Source organism: Lipotes vexillifer, unplaced genomic scaffold, assembly GCF_000442215.2.
Source record: "Lipotes vexillifer unplaced genomic scaffold, Lipotes_vexillifer_v1.1 scaffold2746, whole genome shotgun sequence".
NCBI lineage: Eukaryota > Metazoa > Chordata > Mammalia > Artiodactyla > Lipotidae > Lipotes > Lipotes vexillifer.
The window spans coordinates 27,774-49,140 of NW_006783303.1; the positions used below are offsets into that span (position 1 = coordinate 27,774).

Below are 21,367 nucleotides of genomic sequence, written 5' to 3' on the forward strand. Positions count from 1 at the left end.
TAATTTTAGAAATAGGAGATTTAATATATAATACATAATAATACTTCTATGTGTTTTTAGTTACTGAAAACACTGATTGTGATGCTGTGAAGAAACTATGCCATTATAGTCTTCAAGGTTTAAATGAATCAAGTGTCTGTTAGCTGCTGTAATTATAAACTAATAAACATCACTACGTCGGCAACTTGTAAATACAGTTTTTAAACTAATGCCTTAACAACTTTACAGTGCTTATAATTACTGTATTTAGGCCTAAATTATTTAATAATTTGACATGAAGCCTTTTTAGCAGTTTGATGGTGCAGATCAGGGATAGGTAAACTATGGCTGGTGGACCAGATCCAGCCCGTCGCCTGATTTTGTCAAGAAAGTTTTTTTGGAACATAGTGGAACCCATTGTTTACATGGTAGCTATGGCTACTTTCAGCCTACGCCAGTGGGGTTGAGTAGTTGCAACAGAAACTGTATAGCCCACAAAGCTGGAAATGTTTAAATTTAGATTTTAGAAATTGAAAAATTCTTTGAGCCTATACAGGGCAAGTCCATTGACCCCTGGGGTAGAGAACAGTCAAGAACTTGGGTGCCGAAGCCAAATGGCCTAGGTTCAAATTCCCTTTCTCCCTTTTCATAGCTAGTGACCATGGACAAATCACTTAACGTCTATGCCTCATTGTGAGGTTTAAATGAACTCATTTGTATAAATAGTGCTTGGCACATACTAAGCACCGTGTAAGTGATTGCTGTTATTTCTGCTTGGAGCTTTAATAAGCTATTGTTAATAGGAAAATGACACTAATGATTTTCCTTTTAGAATGTCAAAGGCACTTTGAGTCTTTTCTGTTTTCAAGAATGTAACAAGACTTCTTTCATTTAAAGTCAGTGTTCCCTGTTACCAGAATTGATTTTATGAATATAAAGAATTGAATGTCTTTAAGACAAGACTTGTGGCTAAATGTCAAACCATTATCTTCCCAAGGCACATCAAACTGGCTGTGCATAGTCCAGGCCTCTGAAGTTTGTGTGCACACCCTAGGTAGCATGTGAGATCCAGTTTGTAAATATAGTTTTAAAAATAATGCCTGGGACTTCCCTGGTGGTACAGCAGTTAACACTCTGCGCTCCCAATGCAGGGGGCCTGGGTTTGATCCCTGCTCAAGGAACTAGATCCCACATGCAATAAGTAAAAGATGTGGCAGGTCGCAACTAAAGACCCGGCACAGCCAAACAAACAAACAAATAAATAAATAAATCGTTTTTAAAAATAAATAAAATACAATAATGCCTTAGGAGTTAGGAAAAGAAAATATTAGAACCTATTTAGCTTTGTATCATTTAAGAAATATCTGTGTAGTTTATAATGTACCTAAATTATATGTATAGAACTTTGTGTATATAATGTGTTAAAAAAATAAAATGCATATTAAAAAGTTTTCTTATGGGTTGCCCAGTCAGGTGTTTGGAGACCATTGGAGGACAGAATGATGAAATTTAGAGCCTCAGCAATGAGAATTTAGAACCAATTCCCTGACTTAGAAGATAAGGAAAATCATTCTTAGACTGTAATTGAGTTGTCCAACTTTACATAACTGTTCAAAAACAGGTCATCCAGTGGCTGGAATCCAATCACTGACCGACTAGAATGTGGGTCACTGGACTCGTAAAGCAGAACTGTTTAATTTCTCAGCTTGATTCTCCTGGCATATATGCTTGATATGTGTGTGTGTAAATCTCTGACATAATAAGCCATACTCAGTAGGCTTATACCCTGTTTCCTTATTCAGGCATCTTAATTTCGTCCCATTAAATCTTTGCAGTATCAGACTATCAGAAGGCATGAAGAAACTTGGGCTGAGAGTCTTCGTTCCAGGAGACCTGATCTTGACTGTATGCCTGGTTTGAGTCGCATGGCTCTGAACTGCAACAAGCTCATTGGTGACCTGGGTGCTCGTGCTTTTGCAGAATCTCTTAGTGTGGATTTATGGCTTGGAGGTAAATTCTAAAATTGAAAATACTGAATTTTTAATATAATATATGCTTAGCTTTTGGCATGATACTGTTGTGATAGGATTTTTTTTAAGGCCTCACTTTTCTGATAGCTTTTATGTTGCTTTTAAACTTTCTCTGAGTTACATATATTCTTTACAGAAAATACAGAGTAACAAGAGAACAATTACCTATAAATTTAATACCCAGACATAATCACTGTTCATTGTGGTGTATATATTCTGTCTTTTTATTGTTTTCTATAAATATATTTGTACACTTAGGGATTACAAAAATAGAATTGTAGTATACTTGCTATTTCATATTCCTGCTTTTTTCACTGAATGAGGTATCATGTAGTGTTCCATCACATTGATGTCCCATAGTTTAATCAATTCTTTGCAATTAGATTGAGACAGTTTGCTTTTCCCTGTCACAAGCAATGTGAATACGTTGTATGTACATCTCTGTGTCCATCGGGCTCACTTCTGTAGAATAAGGTACTACAAGTGAAATGACTAAGTGTGACATATTTTTAAGACTTTTCATACACATTGCCAAATTACCACCCAGAAAGGCTATGCCAATTTGTAGTCCACCCCAAGAGTGGATGTGAATGAAGCCTGCCTCTCACAAACACTGGCTGGTAGCACTTTTAAAAAACTGTAAGGCTACAAAAATGAGTACCTCTCCCTTTTTTATGCAAGTGGGATTACTCCAAATTTTATAACTTTTTTCAGTTAATTCAATATAACCATCTTAGCAAGTCAGTAAATTTGCATCTACTGCATCTTTGTTTTTCTTTTTCTTTTTTTTTTTTTCAGTACGCGGGCCTCTCACTGTTGTGGCCTCTCCCGTTGTGGAGCACAGGCTCTGGACGCGCAGGCTCAGCGGGCATGGCTCACGGGCCCAGCCGCTCCGCGGCATGTGGGATCTTCCCGGACTGGGGCACGAACCCATGTGCCCTGCATTGACAGGCGGACTCTCAACCACTGCGCCACCAGGGAAGCCTTACTGCATCATTTTTTTTGTGACCCTTCAGTGTTCCATTATATGAATATGCCACAGTACACATAGCTCATCCGATCTTGTATAAAAGGTATGTCCAGTTTTTCAGTTACAAATAGTACTCTGATATGTATCCTTACCTATATCTCTGACTATTTCTTTTGGATCAAAAGGGTATAGACATTTTAAAGACTTTTCTTACAGAATCTTGGCTTAATCTGATAGGAGAATAACCACATTTTGTTTTATTTTGTATTCATTTGATTTACTGGTGAGGTTTACTGGCTGTTTGTATTCATTTGGCTAGTTGGTTAATTACACCGTGTGTCCATTCTTCTGTAGTGAGAGTTTGTAAGGGTTGTATCATATCCTGTCAGATCCATGCATCTGACTTGCTATTTCTGTGTGTCATGGGGTGTTGAAAGACTCCAGTTATTTTAACGTGATGGTCCACTCAACACTTAAATGACTCATGATAGTTTCCTTTCATGTAATATTTTTTAATAGCTGTGCTTTTGCGATGATCCCTTTTGATTAAATGAGTAGGTTGTTCAGCCCCAGAACTAGTAGAATTCATGATCATTTGTTCTGGTTTTTGTCTGACCTTTTACTGCGAGAGTTCTTGACCATCATACTTTCATGATAGGTTTTTAGTGTGTATCCTCTATACACACGTTGTTTGAATTTGTTATTATTTGTATCCTAGAAAACGGTACTTTTCTAATGTTGTACTTCCCTTATGGTTTGAGCAGATAATTTACTAATTAAAGTGATTTATACTTGTAAATTGTTCTTATCTCTCCTCTGAATAGAGGTGAACCTAGATACTAAGCCTGCTTCCACCAAGAGCATTATTTGCTTCTTGTGCAACCTCTGAATTCTTGCAAGGAGTACTTTATTCATTTGTCAGTTTCACAAGTAATTTTTTTAATACCTTCTGTGTGCCAGATACGGGTTTAGGCACTACGGATAAAGCAGTGAACCAGACAGACAAAAGTCTTGCCCTCATGGAGCTTACAGTCTAGTGAAGGAGTTCAGATAGAAATTAGTAAACAGATAAGTAATATAATTTTAGAGAGTAGGAAGTGCAAAAATATCTTAATGTAAGAAGAGTGAGGGGGGTCAGGTAGGACTCCATTGGACAGGTTTGTTAGGGGACAGCTTCACTGGAGAAGCGGCATTTGAACGGAGACCTGAATGAAGAGAGGAGCAAGCCATGGAAGATCTGGGGTCAGCACATTCCAGGACAAGGGGGCAATGAGTATGCAGGCATGTAGGTGGGTGGAGTATTTAAGGAAAAGCAAGAAGGCCGATCTGGGCAGAGTACTGAGTGAAGAAGAGTGTGGTATGACATGAGGTCAAGGCGCTGGCCAGGGGTCTGCTCTTGTAAAGTCTTGGAGGCCAGAGTAAAGATGTGGATTATTCTAAATGAGTAGAGGCTTTTGAACTGGAAAAAGGCATGATCCAAATAGTATCTGAATAAGGTGACCTGGTATAGAGAATGGACTTGGGAGGATAAAGAAGAGAAACAGGGAGACCAGTTAGGAGACTATCACAGTGGTCCAAATAAGAGATGTTTATGGCCTAGGTTAGGTTGGAAGTTTGCAGCAAGTAAAAAGTGGTTGAATTCCGGTTGTGTTTTCAGGGTGTAGCTAACAAGACCTGCAGATAGATTAGATATGAGGTATGAAGGGAATAGTAACAAGGAGACAAGTCGTTGATGATTATGTGTGCAACTGGGTAGTATCACTTAGAAAAAGGGGGCTGATGGGAGGAGCAGCTTTTGAGGGAATATCAGGACTTTGGTTTGTTATCTTAGATGCCCTTTAGGTATCTACGTGTCTGGACAGTGCTCAGACTGTACTTTCTATCCAGAGGTATCCAAAGCCACTTTAGATGCAAAATGTTTAAAGTTGACCTTTGCTGCTGCCAAAATAGTAGCCAGTGGGCAGTCTGCAAGATGGCATCTTAGGTTTCTGAGGAAGAAATTAGAATACACAAAGGGGGAGATAAGTGTATAATTACATAATGTAGATTTCATATTTAAATTTATGGGAAAAGCAATAATTAGTTGGCTTTTGGTTTTAAATGGAAATAGCCACTCATTGGGAAGTAATTAGTCTAACTTCAATTCATTTTACTTTAGATCATTCTGTGATGAAAGAAGTTATCAAAAAAGTTCTCCAGATGGAAGGAGTGCCAAGTCAGATGTATATAACATGTTTCATTCAGTTCGCTGGGAAGAATTTCTCTTTAATGGCTTTTTTTTCTTTCTTTCTTAAAAGAAAATTATCAAGGTACTTTCTGCCATCTTAAAACTAAGTGTTTAGTCAAATCAGATGGCTTTTCTGTTTTCGAAAATGTTGTGTGATGCTTTAATTTAGGTTCCCAGAAATGCAGATTGAAAACCTTTTATTTTCTGGAACATATTATCGTTAGTCACAAATAGTGTTGTTTTTTTTTTTGGTGATAAGAATGAATAGCAGGAGCAGCATTTGTGAAACCAAATCTAATATGAAACTGACTCTTTCTTGTGAGTAAATTTGAATTTTGAAACAGCAAAACAATAAGGTTTGATATAAAGCAAAATAAATATTTTATGTTTATGATCTGCCAATTTCCCAGAAAGAGTTTTGTGGTGACTTTAGATGTATGTTTTTGATTCTCTGTTAATCAACTTGCTTGGACAGTAGTGTATTAAATAAGTTGTTAAGAGTGTTTATGAAGTCAAAAAAAAGCTTATGATTGTCTGCCAATTGTTATTTCAAGAGAGTGATATTTTAATAATCAAAAAGTACATACAAAGAACTTACAATTTGTGGTATCACACTAATTAGATATTATTATTAAAAATTTATATCATGTGTAAAGTATTCTTAAAATAGCTAAGTTGACTTTTGCTATGATATTAGAAATGGAAATATATATAAATAAAGCATGTATATTAGGAATTCTATAAAATTAGTACCTGGTAGTAATATAATAGGGCATCATGGAATGAGAAGAAAACAGTTAAACTTTTTTTTTATTTAGCATGATGAAACAAACTGGAAATGTAACTGAAATATACAAACTCATTGAGCTATTTTAAGAGTAATTTTATTTCTTGGGCTTTTTTTTTTTTGTATTTGCCTCAGTTATTTGGAGACATAGAGGTGAGCCAAATCAGTATCTGGGTATATACCTAGATCCAGGTGAGTATAGGGGTGAAATAATGGTGTGAATTGTGTCACATTTATATTGTCATTATGTATGCCTAAAAAAAGATGGGAACTTTTATTAGAAATTTTTTTTATCTCCTAACAAGAAAAGGGTAATTTAAAAAACTTTTAATACAAATGTATTTGCATTCGTTTCTGAAAGTAAAGGAAGGGTATACACATACAAACCACACGCATACAAACATTTTTTTTTACGGTAATTAAGTTAAAAAACAATAAAATAGCACAAAATGAACTGAGCTCCTATATATTTTTAAGAGGCATGTAAATCACACAGGTGGTGATTATCAATAAGCTACACTCCATGAAATATTTACCACATACACTCCATTTTACTCTGCATTCTAATGCTGCTAAAATATAGTAGAAAGCAACAGCATAGCACAGGGAGATCAGCTCGGTGCTTTGCGATGACCTAGAGGGGTGGGATAGGGAGGGTGGAAGGGAGGCTCAAGAGGGAGGGGATGTGGGGACATGTGTATGCATATGGCTGATTCGCTTTGTTGTGTAACAGAAACTAACACAGAATTGTGAAGCAACTATACTCCAATAAGGATCTATTAAAATAAATAAATAAAATAACACAAAATATAGTAACTTTGAAGGATAAATATTACCATTTTAACCTATGATGTTTGTTTTCTGTAAATTCAAATTGAATATTTAAATGTGAATTTTAATATGTGGCTTGTTCTAAATAAAATATTAACACGTAGGTCTAGTTTTTGCAACCAAATATTTCATATAAAGATACTTGCCTCTTTACTACTGAAATGTAGGATAAGTCTCCACATTTCACTCTTTTATCCCGTGGGTTTCATTTGTTTTTTTGTGTATTTTCTATCTGAAATCAAAGGAGCAGTGAGGGTTGACCGGCTTATAGGAGAGTAACATTGACTCACCTACCACCCAGCAACTTGCAGCCTTATAACTTTTATTGTTTTTACATAGAAAAATTCATCTTAAATTGAAATTTTGGTCTAATTCTGAAGATTCTGTTTGGCAGAAGTCATGGGTGTATCTGTGTTTCTGTGTCCTTGCGATTCAGAAATGCAAAAGGTGTTCTAAGATTCAGTAAACTTGAGTGTTTCTGCATAATACATAAAATGTACTTTGGGATTATTTTAAAAATTTATTTTTGCATTTCTGCACATCTTAATACTTTTGTTTTAGTTAAAATAACTTGTTACTGTAGAGATCTTATATTTTTTAAAAATGCTGGCTTATGTAAAAGCTTTGTACAAAACGATCCTCTTTTTAATGGCCTTGGCATCATTGTCAAGTGCCTGTTTGATTCCTTTCAAAGTGTACACGTGTGACAGTTGCTCTGTAGACCTTTGGTGCATCTTGATTCCTTCTTTTCGTGCTTTGTCAAACATAGGCTTGGCCGCAAAGCAACCTGTAAGTAATGGAAGGAAACACTCTGCTGGTAAAGAATGTTATGGTCCTGAACCTCTAGCACCTGGTGTGTCTGGTTTCCGGCCGTGGCTACTGCAGAACGTGCAAAAAGCAGCAGGTAACGTGTTTGCATTCCCTGTCTTTTTCAATCATTCAGAGTTCTTTATTTTGGAACTTCTGTTATGTGAGCGGTCTCTGGTGCTTTCTATAGAGGAAAAAAGATAACTCACACATGGCTTCTGCCTAATGAGCCCTGTAAGGAAGAAAAACCAAAAGTAATTGGGAGTTTCAAGTTGTTTCTCAAGTGTCACAACAGAGGTAACCCCGTGGGAGTCTTGAGGAGACTAAAATTATCACCAATTGTGCATGTGAGAAAAGTTTCATTAAAGGCAGGTGTAGTTGCGCAAAGCCCTACAGCACAGAAGTAGGAATTTGGATATGTGCAAATGGGCAAAAAGACCTTTTAGGCATGGGAAATAGTTTAATACAGAATGGATGAAAATTATGCATTAGACCTATTCTAAATCATCTGGCTTATTAACTCAGTAACTCAGATCTAGTGAGTCAAACTAGCTTTACCTGATTTCTTATCCAGGGGATAGCTGTTCATAGTAATTTTTGTCACAGAACAGTAAATAAAATGGTTGAACTCTAGCTTTAGGCTTGCTAAGTGAAATAGATGGCTCTAGATGATCTTCAAGTGACTGACTTGGTAGTATTCACGAAATTGGGGATTAACAATTGCTTAAGAAAACAAAGAGAATTAATTTTAAATAGTACTTGAAGTGGTTACTGTGTAAAATATCTGTTCAGTTGCTCATGTTAAATGGATGTTTATAATCCCCATTGGACAACCGACTACTTTTTTGCAAATGGTAATGTGAATTGCTGTTGCGTAAACTATAGTGTTGAATCCCCAGTTTTTGCACTTGAGTTTAACAACTTTGTGGTTTCCTATCTTCTTCCTGAGGCACTTAATCTCAGGTCCATCCTCCTCACACAGGGTGGTAAATTAGAGAACGATTAATATCACCATTTAAAGAAGTGAGACTGAAATCTCAAGCATCCTGAACATGGGAACTGAAGGGGCCTCTCAGCAGTTCAGAGAGTTATTACCAAGCCAGTCGGCTGAATTCTGTTCAGTTTTCTCCATAGCAGAGCCCTCCAGGTCCTTCTTTTGAGCTTATTTATTTTTATACACAATTCTGTATGGATACTGTACATAATACTAAATAGTTGTATTAACTGGGTTTAACTGGTGATGTATTTACATGAAGATCTAACTTTGTTTTGTTGATATCTTTTTAGGGGCTTTCCATTCATCAAAGCTCCGTGATATATGTAATCAGTTGCTGGTGTTTAGCTATCATATTGATGATATATAGGGCTTGAATTGGGAAAGGTGGATGGTCATTCTCCTTGCTTTTTAAACTGACAGAGCCTTACAAGAAGCATTTCCCTCTCTGAAATAAATCCATGTACAACATGTTTGGTCACTCTCCCAATGCAACTGTGTAGTTGTGTGGATTTGGCCCACAACTGGCAGCCTTGTGGTTATGTCTGTGAACAAGGAAGCCTGTTTTCCAGTCCGCAAATCAGCTGTTACCCAGTGAAACGAACTTGAGTGCCATTTCTGACCCCTCACGTGGAGCTCTCATACTGAAGAATGTTCACATGTTTTCAAGAAACGTTGTTTGCGGGCTATATGTACAAATTCCTGATCTGAAAGCCAATATAAAGCAACATCTCCCAAACCTCTGCTCTCTCACCACGGCCACACACATTCCCTCGCTTATGGCCTCATGGCAAGCTAATACTGTCAGTATCAGATTCTCCTTCCCAGTGGTTCTGGGAGACTGCATAGTTGCTCTGTGAAAGGCACCACTGCTGAGGTTGAGAGAAGAGCATCTTGGGTGTCAGTCCTGCCCTTGCATGCCCAGAGAGAGAGGTGTGCACCTCGTTCTCGCATTAGGGTTTTCCTATGCTGCAGGTTTGCTGCTTGTTGTCAAAATGATGTCCTAGTGACTTGTCTGCTGCGTGGTTATATAATCCCAGCACACTTCTTTATGATCTGTAGACTTTTATGGGGTTGTGGCCAGGTCAGGTTTTAAATGTTTGCAACTGTCCTATTGAACAACATTGCAGTGGCAGTGAATCTTGATGGGAGAATTGTATTACTGTTACCCTAGTTTTGGCTTAAGGGTGGTGAGAAGATGAAATTTTTGATGGGTCAGTTTTAGTTGTGTATGTGTATGTGATTTATTTTTTAAAATTCTAATGTCTGTTATTCCCAGCTTAGATATGTTGACTTTCTGATTATTCATCAGTCCCTTTACTGATGTATTTTCCTCTGAAAAACTACATTTTCTTCCAGACTGTTTTTGTCTGATGGTGAAGAATAAATTTTTCATTTGCAGTATAAAGTTGATCTGAGAAAAAATGTTTACCTTGGCTTTTCGCTTGGCTTCTGTGAAAGAAACTTAATAAAATAATATGGGCAATTCCCATTAGTAATCCTAACCATGTACAACAGAGGTCTGTACAGTAACATAGCAAAAATAAGTTCCTGTAATTTTACTTAGTCATTGCCTGTTTTAGACTAAGGAGCAGTGAGAGACATTTATAAATAATGATACCTCAGATCACTTTTGTTAAATGTCCTCTAATATTTGGATATTTGGATGTGGCACAATCTTGTCTTCTTTCTTTGCACTTTAGTGTAACAACTCTGTGATTTCCTATCTTCTTCTTGTGACACTCAGGTCCATCAGAATTTCCTGTGACTGTGACAGTAGAGAGTCCTTCCTCCTCAGAAATCGAAGAGGTCGATGATTCCTCAGGAAGTGTTCAGGAAGAGCCAGAGAAAATCCGTTTGAAACAAGAAGCATTGCAGGTACAAAGTTATCACCTTAAAGCTATAGAGATTATTTTTCAAATGGAAGCCTGATTGCAACACGGCACAGCTTGTGTGAGGGTTCTGTTATCTGCTCCCATCTGCATTGTATCCCCTTGAATGGTTCCTTAAGCTTAGACCAAGGTGAATGGTGGACACTTGAACTCTAAGAAATAAAAACCAAAACATGTCGTTAGGACTATATTTTCCTTTCCTTAGAACCTTAGTATATTAGATTTAGGGAGAACCTTAGTGATCGTACGATAAAGAAATCGAGTTCTGAATGAATGTAGTCAGCGGATTCAGTGCTCTTGTTTTACAGATGAGAAAATTGACAGCTCTAGTTGAACTCTGTTTTTATAAGAGGAAAATATGGCCTCATTTTAAATAAAGTAAAAAAAAAGTTTTGATGTTGATATTCTCCCTTCCTAAACTAAAAAATATCAAGAAGCTACATTATATTACCAACTAAACCTGACTTCTAATGTCATTTCATACTTTTGTTTGTATGGACAGAAAAGAAAAATTGATTTTCATAAGAAATTTTTGTACCTCAAAAATAATATATTTCTTTTTTTTTCAACTTTAATGCAGAGCTGAACATTTCTAGTAAATAAAGGAACACCATTTTGGGGGACCTTGTCTTTGTGCTACAAAGTCCATGTTTAATTTTTAAAGATTATTTAATGTGATTTTCTTTTCATATGAAACATGAAACTTGACAGGTTTCAGAACTAATTGCCCCATTATTGTAGGACTATGGGAATTACTCTTTGATTTTCAAAAGAGAAAGTTAGATTTTTATTTTTTTAATTAAAATGAATGATAATATAGAGAAATTTTAAGAAAAGAACTTCGAAAATTATGAAATGTTAGAGTAGGAGACACCTATAGTTCATGTGGAGTTACCCCCTTTCGTTTTATAAATGAGCACCTACAGTTTGTAGCACGTAGTGGTTTATTAGTAAATGGCAGAGTACGACAAGACCCTAGAGCATCTAACCCGCATTCCTTGGCATTTTAGACGTGTTGTATTCATTTCCTTCACGAGTAGACCAGGAGACTATTTCTAAAAGCGATGAGAGACACTGGGGAAGACCAAGAAGTTTCAACACTGGACCACAGAAGAGCAGATTCAGAAGGCACTGAGAGCCCTTTCAGCTCTTCTCCGTTTTGACGAGACACTACAGTGATGGGGTCAAAGTGTTTAAGTATATGAGCCCACAGGAATCAAGAGATTTCAACATAGTTTTGAAAGACGGAAGACAAGTGGAAGAGTGTGAAACCGAAGCAGTAGAACAGAGGAAAAGCATCACCTAGACTGTGCACAGCGACCACCTGCAGCTGAGGAGGATTCTGACCCCACCTGCAGAAGTAGGCCCATGCTCAGATGCGCATGTAGGAGAGAGGGTGGAGTTAGTTAAAAGTGTGACTGAAACAGGGGAGCTCATTGAAGGGTTGTGCCTGGAGGAGTGGACTCCCAGCCCCGCCCTCACACTCCTGAAATGAGGTGATTTCCTTTTGAAACCAGTGAAACTGGCGAGAACTAGGGCAGCTAGTGTGAGTTTTTACACCCTAGAAAATTGTCTTTGGGGGAGATCCTATTACAGTTACTCCCCGCTTTTTCCTGCATAAGAAACCAATCAATCGTTGACTTCAGGGAGCTTTCTGCACTCATTCTTAAATAGAAAAGAACTGTCATTTGCCTGATAGTTGAGTAAAGCTTCCAACATGAGAGGGGGAAAAAGAGTGAAAACATATCCTAGTAGGACCAGGGACAATTTAGGGAACAAAAAATAATTTAAGAAAAAACCCTAATTAGTATCCTGAGAGAGGTTTAAAAAGAGCTAGCAACTGTAAAATAAGACTAGGGTGTTAATTAAAAAGAGAATGGTCAGAAAGCAAGAGAGGTCTCTTGGAAATGAAAATATGGTTGCTGAAATAAATTCAGTAGGAATTTAAAAAATTTCTCAGTATATACAAAAGAAAGACACAATGGAAAATGTGATAGAAATATGTTATAGAGGCTGCATCTGAGCGATCCAACATGTTACTATTAGAAACTCCAGACCCAGAAAAAAAATGGAGGGAAGCTGTCAAAGGGCAACAGAATTCCCCACAGCTGAAAGTAGACATCAGGCCTCAGATTGAAAATAGTTATGCAAGATGAGCAAGAATAGACTCATACCTAGGCGCCCTTCATTGTGAAACTTAAAATACTGAAAAAATAAATTAACATAGAATAAAATACTGAGAGGATACATCCATTCCAGAGAGAAAAATACTGGCCACCTAAAGAAAAGAGTTAAAATCTGACTTTATCATACTTGTCATCAGCACCATGGATCCTAGAAGGCATTAGAAAGATACCTCCAAAGGTTTTCAGGCACATAATTTTCACCCTAGGGGTTTGTATCCAGCCAAACTATCAGTCATAAGTGGAGGCTGAAGAAGATATTTTGTACACAAAGAAATTTGAAAAATTGACCTCCTGTGCTACACCTTAAGCTATTTATAGAAAGAATCCAGCAAGATGAGGCAATAAACCAAGAAGGAAGGTAATAGGGGATTCGGTGCAGATTGCAGCTAGTCTAGAGTGGAGAGGCTTCTGTTGATTGTGTGATTGAGAGCTTAGAAACACCTTGAGGCATATTGTACTTACTTGGTATTAGGCACTGTTGGGAGGGAGGAGGGAGAGGAAGAGGAGAAGGAACTTGAACTCCAGAGGAGAAAAGCCTATATGGACTTAAACATGAAGCAAACTAAACTGTCGTTGATTTTTAACATACTATTGGTGAGGAAAAGAAGAATCCGCTTAAACGTGACACTGTAGATGTCCCCCTTTTCAGTGACACACAGGGGTAATGACCACCTGTCTAATTGGTTGTCCAAGCCAGAACTTGTCCAAACTCCTTACACTTCAATAGTGTAAGGAGGCGCTCTAATGCTGTAACATCAGGACAACAGGTATAAACTGGAACAGCCCAAGGCGGCTTGGGGTATGTGGTCACCCTGCACAAGGGCAGTGACACTGGCACAGTATGGAACGAGGCGTAGGCTGTACACAGAGACACAGTACATCTGCAGTGGGCAATATTAATTTAATTGTAATAATGGAATTACTGTCTTGGTTTGCAGCTTTTATCGTCAACTTGCATGTAATCACTAATAACTAAAGTAAACTATACTTAGTATGTATTAGTATTAAGTTGGTATGTACTGAAATGTATTGTGTACTAGTGCGTACTTAGTATATATTAGGGTAGACAGGAGGTAGAAAAAAGGGAAGATGGTATGAATGTCCTCATTTTACAAAGTGTGACGTTGAGAGAGTTTATAGTTGATCAACAATGTAGGTTTTTAAGTATATCACTACAAGTCAAAGAGATCATGAGCAGTGGAATAACTCATGATGACATAACTTTACTGAGCAGTGTGGACTTAGGAGAGAGTGTAAAGGAACTAAACCCTTACTTATTAGTAAGTTAGAAAGTGAACAGAGAATGCCTCCAATTTAGTGAGAAAATAGTCATGTAGGAGTACTACTTGGAAATGGAGAAGAATTCAAAATAACAATAGTTGGACCTCCCTGGTGGCACAGTGGTTAAGAATCTGCCTGCCAAGGCACGGGACACGGGTTCGAGCCCTGGTCCGGGAAGATCCCACATGCTGCGGAGCAGCGAAGTCCGTGCGCCACCACTACGGAGCCTACGCTCTAGAGCCTGCGAACCACAGCTACTGAGCCCACGTGTCACAACTACTGAAGCCCGCGTGCCTAGATCTGTGCTCCATAACAAGAGAAGCCACCGCAATGAAGAGTAGCCCCCGCTCGCCACAACTAGAGAAAGCCTGCACGCAGCAACGAAGACCCAGCACAGCCAAAAATAAATAAATAGTAATAAAAAATAAATAAATAATAACAATATTGACGTAAACCTCATGAAAAAGGAAATCCAAACAGCCAGTAAACACAGAAAAGTGTATGACTTCCTTAAGTAATAAGAGAAAAGTGAGTCAAAACCAAGGAAACTAATGCCAATCAGATTGACAAATACATAAATAAAGTCTGGTAGTATCAGGGATTGTAGACCTGAAGTACTATGGGAATCTTCTACCCTGTTTATACTGGAGTATAAATCGGCACAACTGCTTTGGAAAGCATTTAGCACTCTCCATCAACTGAAGGTATATAAATAGCCTGTGAGCCAGCAGCCCTCACCCCCGCCCTGTGTAAATGCACCAGAATAACCGGTACAGCAGGATCCCTGTCCATGATTTATTTGCATTAGCACAAACTGAAAACAAACCAAATGTCCATTAAGAGTCAAAAATTAAATAAATTTTGTGTAATTCGTACAGTGGGAAAACTATCCAGCAATAAAATTGAATGAACTAGAGCTACAGGCAGCAATGTGGATGAATTTTTTAAACCAATGTTGAGAGAAAGAAATAAGATAGAAAAGACTTCATATACTGTGATCCTCTACATAAAGTTAGATGTTGACAAAACTAAACTCTTTTGTTAGGGATGCGTGCAGGTTAAAGGAAAGGATTGTCAAGAAGTGAGGATGGTGTTTAACCTGGAAGAGGGAAGGAGCTTGTGATGAGAAAAGGATATGGTGGGGGGGGTTGAGATGCTGACAAGTATCAATACTTTCAGATTCGAGTAGTGTTTATGTAAGTATTCTCTTTTTATTTGTCACATTGACAGTTTTGTTCTGTGCACTTCTCAGTACACATATCGTATTTTACAATTAAAAACCTGTGTAAAGAATCGGTCGCTTCTTGAGTGCTGGATGTGGGAGTGGGATGAGACCATTTCATTTTAAGCCCTTCACCACTGTTTGCATTCGCATGTTCATTCATTCAGCATTAATTGAACATATGCTGTGTACCAAGCACTCTTCTAATTTTATATGTGTTTTAACTCATGTAATCCTCACAAGAGCTCTGTGATATGGGAGCTTATGTCCATTTTATAGATGAGGAAGTTGAGGCCTAGAGTTATAGAACTTGTCCAAGGTTATATAGCTAATGGGTAGTGCCAGGCCCAGTTGCCTCAGAGAATCTGAATTTTTACAATATAATCTAAAAGAGAAATTTAATTACTAATTATAAGCCAAAAAATTGCACATTAAAGAAGATGACAAGTTTTCATCTATCCAGTTAGAGAAAAACACACAGTCTGTCTTTCACACACGTACATCTTGTATTGGCAGGGATTTTCCTTATTAAGCAATTATTTATTGACCGTCTACGTGGTGCTAGGCACAGGTGCTGGGGATAGACACTTAATAAAATACACCCCCTATCTTCAAATAACTTGCACTCTGAGTGAGGAAGTAAGCCAACAGTTATAGTAGAGGTTATATACCAAGTGATACATCACTGATGGCAGTGTAAAATCTCAGAAATCTTTTGGAAAGAAGTTTGGAGACAGGTACCTCAGAGCCTTCAAAATGTTCATTTGCTTTGATCTCAAACTCATTTTTATGGATTTATTGTAAGAACGTTATTCTCAATATGGAAAAAAGCTTTCATGCATAAAAACGCTTATTGTCTGATATTTAAAAGTTGGAAAGCATTTAAATGTGTAAGATGGTTAACCAGTAAACCCACTCAGTGGAATATTTTGTAGCCCACACAAAAAAATCAAGGTTATGAATCCCCTGGTTATATGAGAAATGATTAATTTCAATGTTAAATGGAGAAAAGTTAAACATAAAATTTGATATCCAATATGATGGGAGCTTTGTCCCAGAAAAGTCACCCTAGCCGGTGTACAGAAGGGAGGAAGGAGAGCAGATGACAGGAAGGAAAATTATTCCAAAGCCTTATCGTTAGTCTTACTTAAGTAATAGAATATCAAGCAATTTTACTTTGTAACTTTTTTGGTTCCATATTTCCATGTAAGGGACATGAATTATGAATACTTTGTAGGAGGAGGGTACACTTTTTCACAAAAATTTAACACTGTCTTCTAATTCTCTCCATTAGAGGGAGAAACTGTTGCATGTAATTGCACTTTGATGTGCTATTTAGAACCAGTCAGGAATTTTAGTCTACTTTTCTCTGACTGTGGTGAGGGTTTTTTGTTTGTTTGTTTATTTGTTTAGAATTCCTTTGAAATCAGCATCCACTGGATTGGCGGACACTCATTCAATAAATGGTGAGCACCTGCTTATATAAGGCAAAAGGGGCATCATGAACATAACAGCCTTTCTGAGAAATACTGGAGTTGAGCTTATAGGGGGTTTTAAGTGCACAGGTGAGGAGCGGAAGGGGAAGAGTGCACAGGGGAATATTTTCAAGAAGCCAAAGAAAACATTGGTGATCGTACATTTAATAAATTGGGTTGGGTATGATTTAGAACTTTTAATCATAAGCATTAGATACTTTGCTCACTAAAGTTAATTCTTAACATGCAGCAGAGTTGTAATATGTTTTGTTCAGATCAGATTCTATAATTCACTTTCTAATTTAAGGGAAACTTAAAGCAGGTAATTTTCTAATGTGGAATGAGGCTCCATTATGAATTTAACCAGTTAGAAATGTGATCTTTTGTGAAAGATCATTAATAAAACGATAACTTTGGTTTATTTATATACCACCTAAGCGTCATATAGGAAACTTTGTTGGGTGCCTGGGGGTTTTGGTTATTATGTGATATGGTCTCTGTCTTTACCTGTGGAGAGTTAGGTTAATTACAGATTAATTACATTTTGAGTGTTTTAGTTTTGTTCCTTGAAACTAGGCAAGACTACTTTTGATGACAATGAGAAAAAATCATGTCAGACATTTTCCGTCTTCTTTTATAGCTGGAACATGAAAATGCCCAGTTAAGAAATATAAATTTCTCTTTGTCTGAAGCCCTTCATGTCCACTCATTGACAGGCATGATCCTGGATGATGAAGGTGTTTTGGGCAGCACTGAGAATTCTTTTCAGAAGTTCCATGCTTTCTTGGATCTCCTTAAAGATGCTGGGTTAGTTCATTTCTCTTCATGGCGTTCTTCTCTTTGCGACTATAATGGTAGTTTGCTGAGGAACTGGAGCAATTTTCATCACTTACGTGGCCATATTTAGCCAAAGTTAGTGTAATTATAGGTAATATAGTTGACGTTTTAAAATGAGGAATTAAATTTTTTAAGAAATGCAAATAGGGGAGCCTGCTTTGGTAGAGTGAGGAGCCCACTGTAAAAGAGTAACCTGTAGACAGAGTAATTAGTAGGTACAGTATTTTGTAAAGACTAAATTGAAGACAGTTTTCATTGAAAATATTCGGGAATGGATAAGAATTTTCCTATCTTTCATTTACTTTGCTTGTTTGATAAGTTTGAATTAAAGTTATTTTTGTCTTAGACATAAAAATTATTATTAATCTGCAGGGAAGCTATAGGTCAGTGGTTCTCAACCGTGAGCAATTTTGCTGAAAGAGGGAAGTGGAGATTGATAGTTGATGGGGTGGTGTTTTGTCAGTGAACGAGTTGGTGTTGGGAAGGAGGGAACAAACACATTCTTGGAAACTGGAGGAAAGCTGGTAAAGAAGTGTGGGAATGGAGGTGTGACTGGCAGTGGACGGGGTGCGTGGTACATGTTGAAGCTGCTAGTGAGACAGTGGGATGTCTCCTAGAGGATGAATCTGGAAAGGGCTGAGAATGTGGGGGAGAGAGATGTTGGCTTTTAAGATTTTAGAAGTGTTTCATGATTGTAGGTCTGGGGAAATCTAAACTGCTCTTCTGTGATTATAATAACCTTTGTCTTTTCTCCTTTCCTCCTCTGGTCCAGGCTTGGGCAGCTGGCCACCATGGCTGGTATAGATCAGTCAGATTTTCATTTACTAGGTCGTCCCCAGATGAATTCTGCTGTTGGTAGTCCACCTAAAGAAGAAAAGAAGGCACTTGAAGAAGAAAAATCAGAATCAAAGCAGAGTGCCCCAGGACCAACGCAAAATCTCCAAGTAAGTGGAGAGGACAGCACTTAAGGATTCTAAGAGTGATTAGCAAAAAGGAAATGACCAAGTCAGAGAGAAAATAATAATACTGGTCAGTCTCTAATAGTTCACATGCTTGGGAGCTAGAAGACTCTGGAGTCCTCTACAAATCTGAGATTAGTAAATGTGGGCCCGTTTCATGATACTGTATTGTTGTACATAAGAAAACTGGAAGTTCCTTAGAAAATGTATGAGTTAAAGCAAACTCCCCTTAATGAAGAAAGAAAACATTACAGAAAATATTCCAAATTTTAAATTGTATAAATGTCTGTTCTATTCATATTTTATCTAGGTTTCTATTTGTATGCAGTCAGCTTAACAATGGAGGAGGAGATACACGTACTGATATAATTTTTAAAATAAGTAATCTTGACATAGCTGATACGTAAGATATTATAGTGGCTCACCTGGTCATGGGAATGGGAGGGGAAACCTGTCAGCTTTTCCTCCAGCCTCACTTGGAGCCCCCTTCGCCCAGCTCAGCCAATCTCAGACTGGTCTTGGGAACTGAGAGCCTGAGAACACAGTCTGGTCACAAACTGTATTATATACTGTTTACATGTGCCTGGAGGATAGCAAAGAAATTAATTTTCTTACAGAGTAGGGTTTCATTTTTAGTGAGGGAAAGGAAATGGGTAATAACTACCCCAGTCACCAAAGTCTGAAAATGTAGCAGACATAGCCTTGGATATAGCTAGGTTAAGCTGAGAATCACTTGGCAGGATATAATTAGAGAAAAACTGGCTCTGAAATCTTCTGAATAATCAACTGACTGTGTTAATAATAAGATCACAGAGTAACATTGAAGTTTTGAACTCTACTTTTTAATGGTTGGCTTTGTTCATCGCTGAATTTTTGTCTTGTCTTTTGTCTTTCCCTCCAGTTTCAGAAAATTGCAGGTGATGCTGGGATTCCTTTGCCTGTCGACTCCTTCCACGTCCCAGTCTCTACTCAGGAGGCCTTAGAAACTTCCAGAGACAACCTGGGGGTCGCAGTCACAGAGCAGCGGCAGGAGTCTTTTGAAGATTTCATTGCTAGAACATGTTCTCCTTCAGCGGACGTCATTTCTGGAACTGGAAGTCACAGAAAAGAAGAGGAATTACCTAGAAATAGCAGGTCTTCTCCAGAGAAAATGAGCAGAGCATAATATACCAAAAACTACTCTGCTAAGAAACAACCTGGGAAGGACCTGCGTTCCTGCTCTGACTCACCTGTAAAGCAGAAAAGCAAAGGAATTGGGCAAAATAATTCTTTGCTTCATGAACCAACTAGAAGTGAGTCTTCGAAAAAACACATTTCTGTTAAGAAAGAGAGTACGATAGTGACTGTTTCTTCAAAGACAGCTAAAAGTAAACTCCATCTACTAGAACATTCTGAAAGTGATACTCTTGGATCTGATTGTGAATTTCCAGAAAGCATCCATATTTCATCACGCCTAACATAGGTCTAAATCTTTTAAAATCCTTTAAAATTATGTTTTTGCCTTCAAATTTTAATAAATTACTTATGTTTTTATTATAGCATATGGTGTTTTAAAATACTTGACTGGAAGCCATTAGAGAAAGATTTATCTATACTTTTTTATTATAATGAAAGTTTTGGTGTATTTTTCCTTGTGACAGTTTGCACCATTCATTCAGCTAGTGTTTACTGAGGGCTTCATATGTACAGTACTTTTCTGGGTGCTATTGCTTTCAGCAGTGAACAAAATAAAGCTTTTACTCTCCTGGAACTAACACTCTGCGGTGGGAGAAAACAAACAACAAAACAGGGTAAGGGGTAAAAAGAGATGGGAATAATAAATGGAATAGTTTTACCATTTGGTTAACTGTCAAACTATTATAAATCGTATGGCCAGAAGCCATTGACATATTTTAGTTCACAGTAACCAGAGAGCATCAAACAATTTACCAAGGCACTTAACCGTGTTTATGGATTACAGCAACACTATGAGGTAGGGAACTATTACCATCCCCATTTATATAGATGAGCACTGAGGAGCCATTATGTGAGTTGCCCAGAATTAAACAGCTGTAAGTAAGTGGGAAGCTGGGATGTGACCAGAACCCATGCTCTTTTTCTTTTAATGTATGGACTTTATTATGTTTCATTTGTTTCTGATTTATATGATTTTTTTAAAGATTTTTTTTGATGTCGACTATTTTTAAAGTCTTTATGGAATTTGTTACAGTATTGCTTCTGTTTTGTTTTGGTTTTTTGGCCGCAAGGCATGTGGGATCTTAGCTTCCCAACCAGGGATCGAACCCTCACCCCCTCCATTGGAAGGCGAAGTCTTAACCACCGGACCACTAGGGAAGTCCCCCTTCTGTGGTGATTTTTATGGCAGTTTTTTTTTTAATTTTATTTTTTATTGACGTATAGTAGAATTACAGTGCTGTGTTAATTACTGCTGCACAGAAAAGTGACTCAGTTATACGTTTATATACATTCTTTTTCATATTCTTTTCTATTATGGTTTATCACAGGATATTGAATATAGTTCCCTGTGCTATACAATAGGACCTTTTTGGGTTTTTTTAAATACATCCACTTTTTAAAAAAGAAATGTATTTATTTTATTTTTGGCTGTGTTGGGTCTTCATTGCTACATGCGGGCTTTCTGTAGTTGCGGTGAGCGGCGGCTACTCTTCTATGTGGTGTGCAGGCTTCTCATTGTGGTGGCGTCTCTTGTTGCAGAGCACGGGCTCTAGGTGCATGGCATTCAGTAGTTGTGGCACACAGGCTTCAGTAGTTGTGACTCGCAGGCTCTAGAGCGCAGGCTCAGTAGTTGTGGCAAAGTAGTCAATAATTTAATACTGACTGGAGAATTAAGGACTCTAGAGGTAGCCTTTGGAGAAAAGTAAGAACAGAA

General features: G+C 37.6%; 1 protein-coding gene across 1 annotated transcript in view; it reads left to right on the forward strand.

The window, feature by feature from the left end:
• The window catches only part of LOC103073402 (centrosomal protein of 78 kDa-like), a gene marked incomplete at its 3' end in the record, with an annotated part of 42,350 nt that extends 22,642 nt beyond the window's left edge, over nt 1–19,708 (forward strand). The window contains 8 exon segments of the mRNA XM_082931031.1: nt 1,815–1,989; nt 4,316–4,348; nt 4,867–4,896; nt 5,090–5,176; nt 5,179–5,201; nt 17,322–17,488; nt 18,291–18,462; nt 19,379–19,708. Coding sequence (XP_082787157.1) covers nt 1,815–1,989; nt 4,316–4,348; nt 4,867–4,896; nt 5,090–5,176; nt 5,179–5,201; nt 17,322–17,488; nt 18,291–18,462; nt 19,379–19,708 — 1,017 coding nt within the window.
• Nucleotides 19,709–21,367: the final 1,659 nt, after the last annotated feature.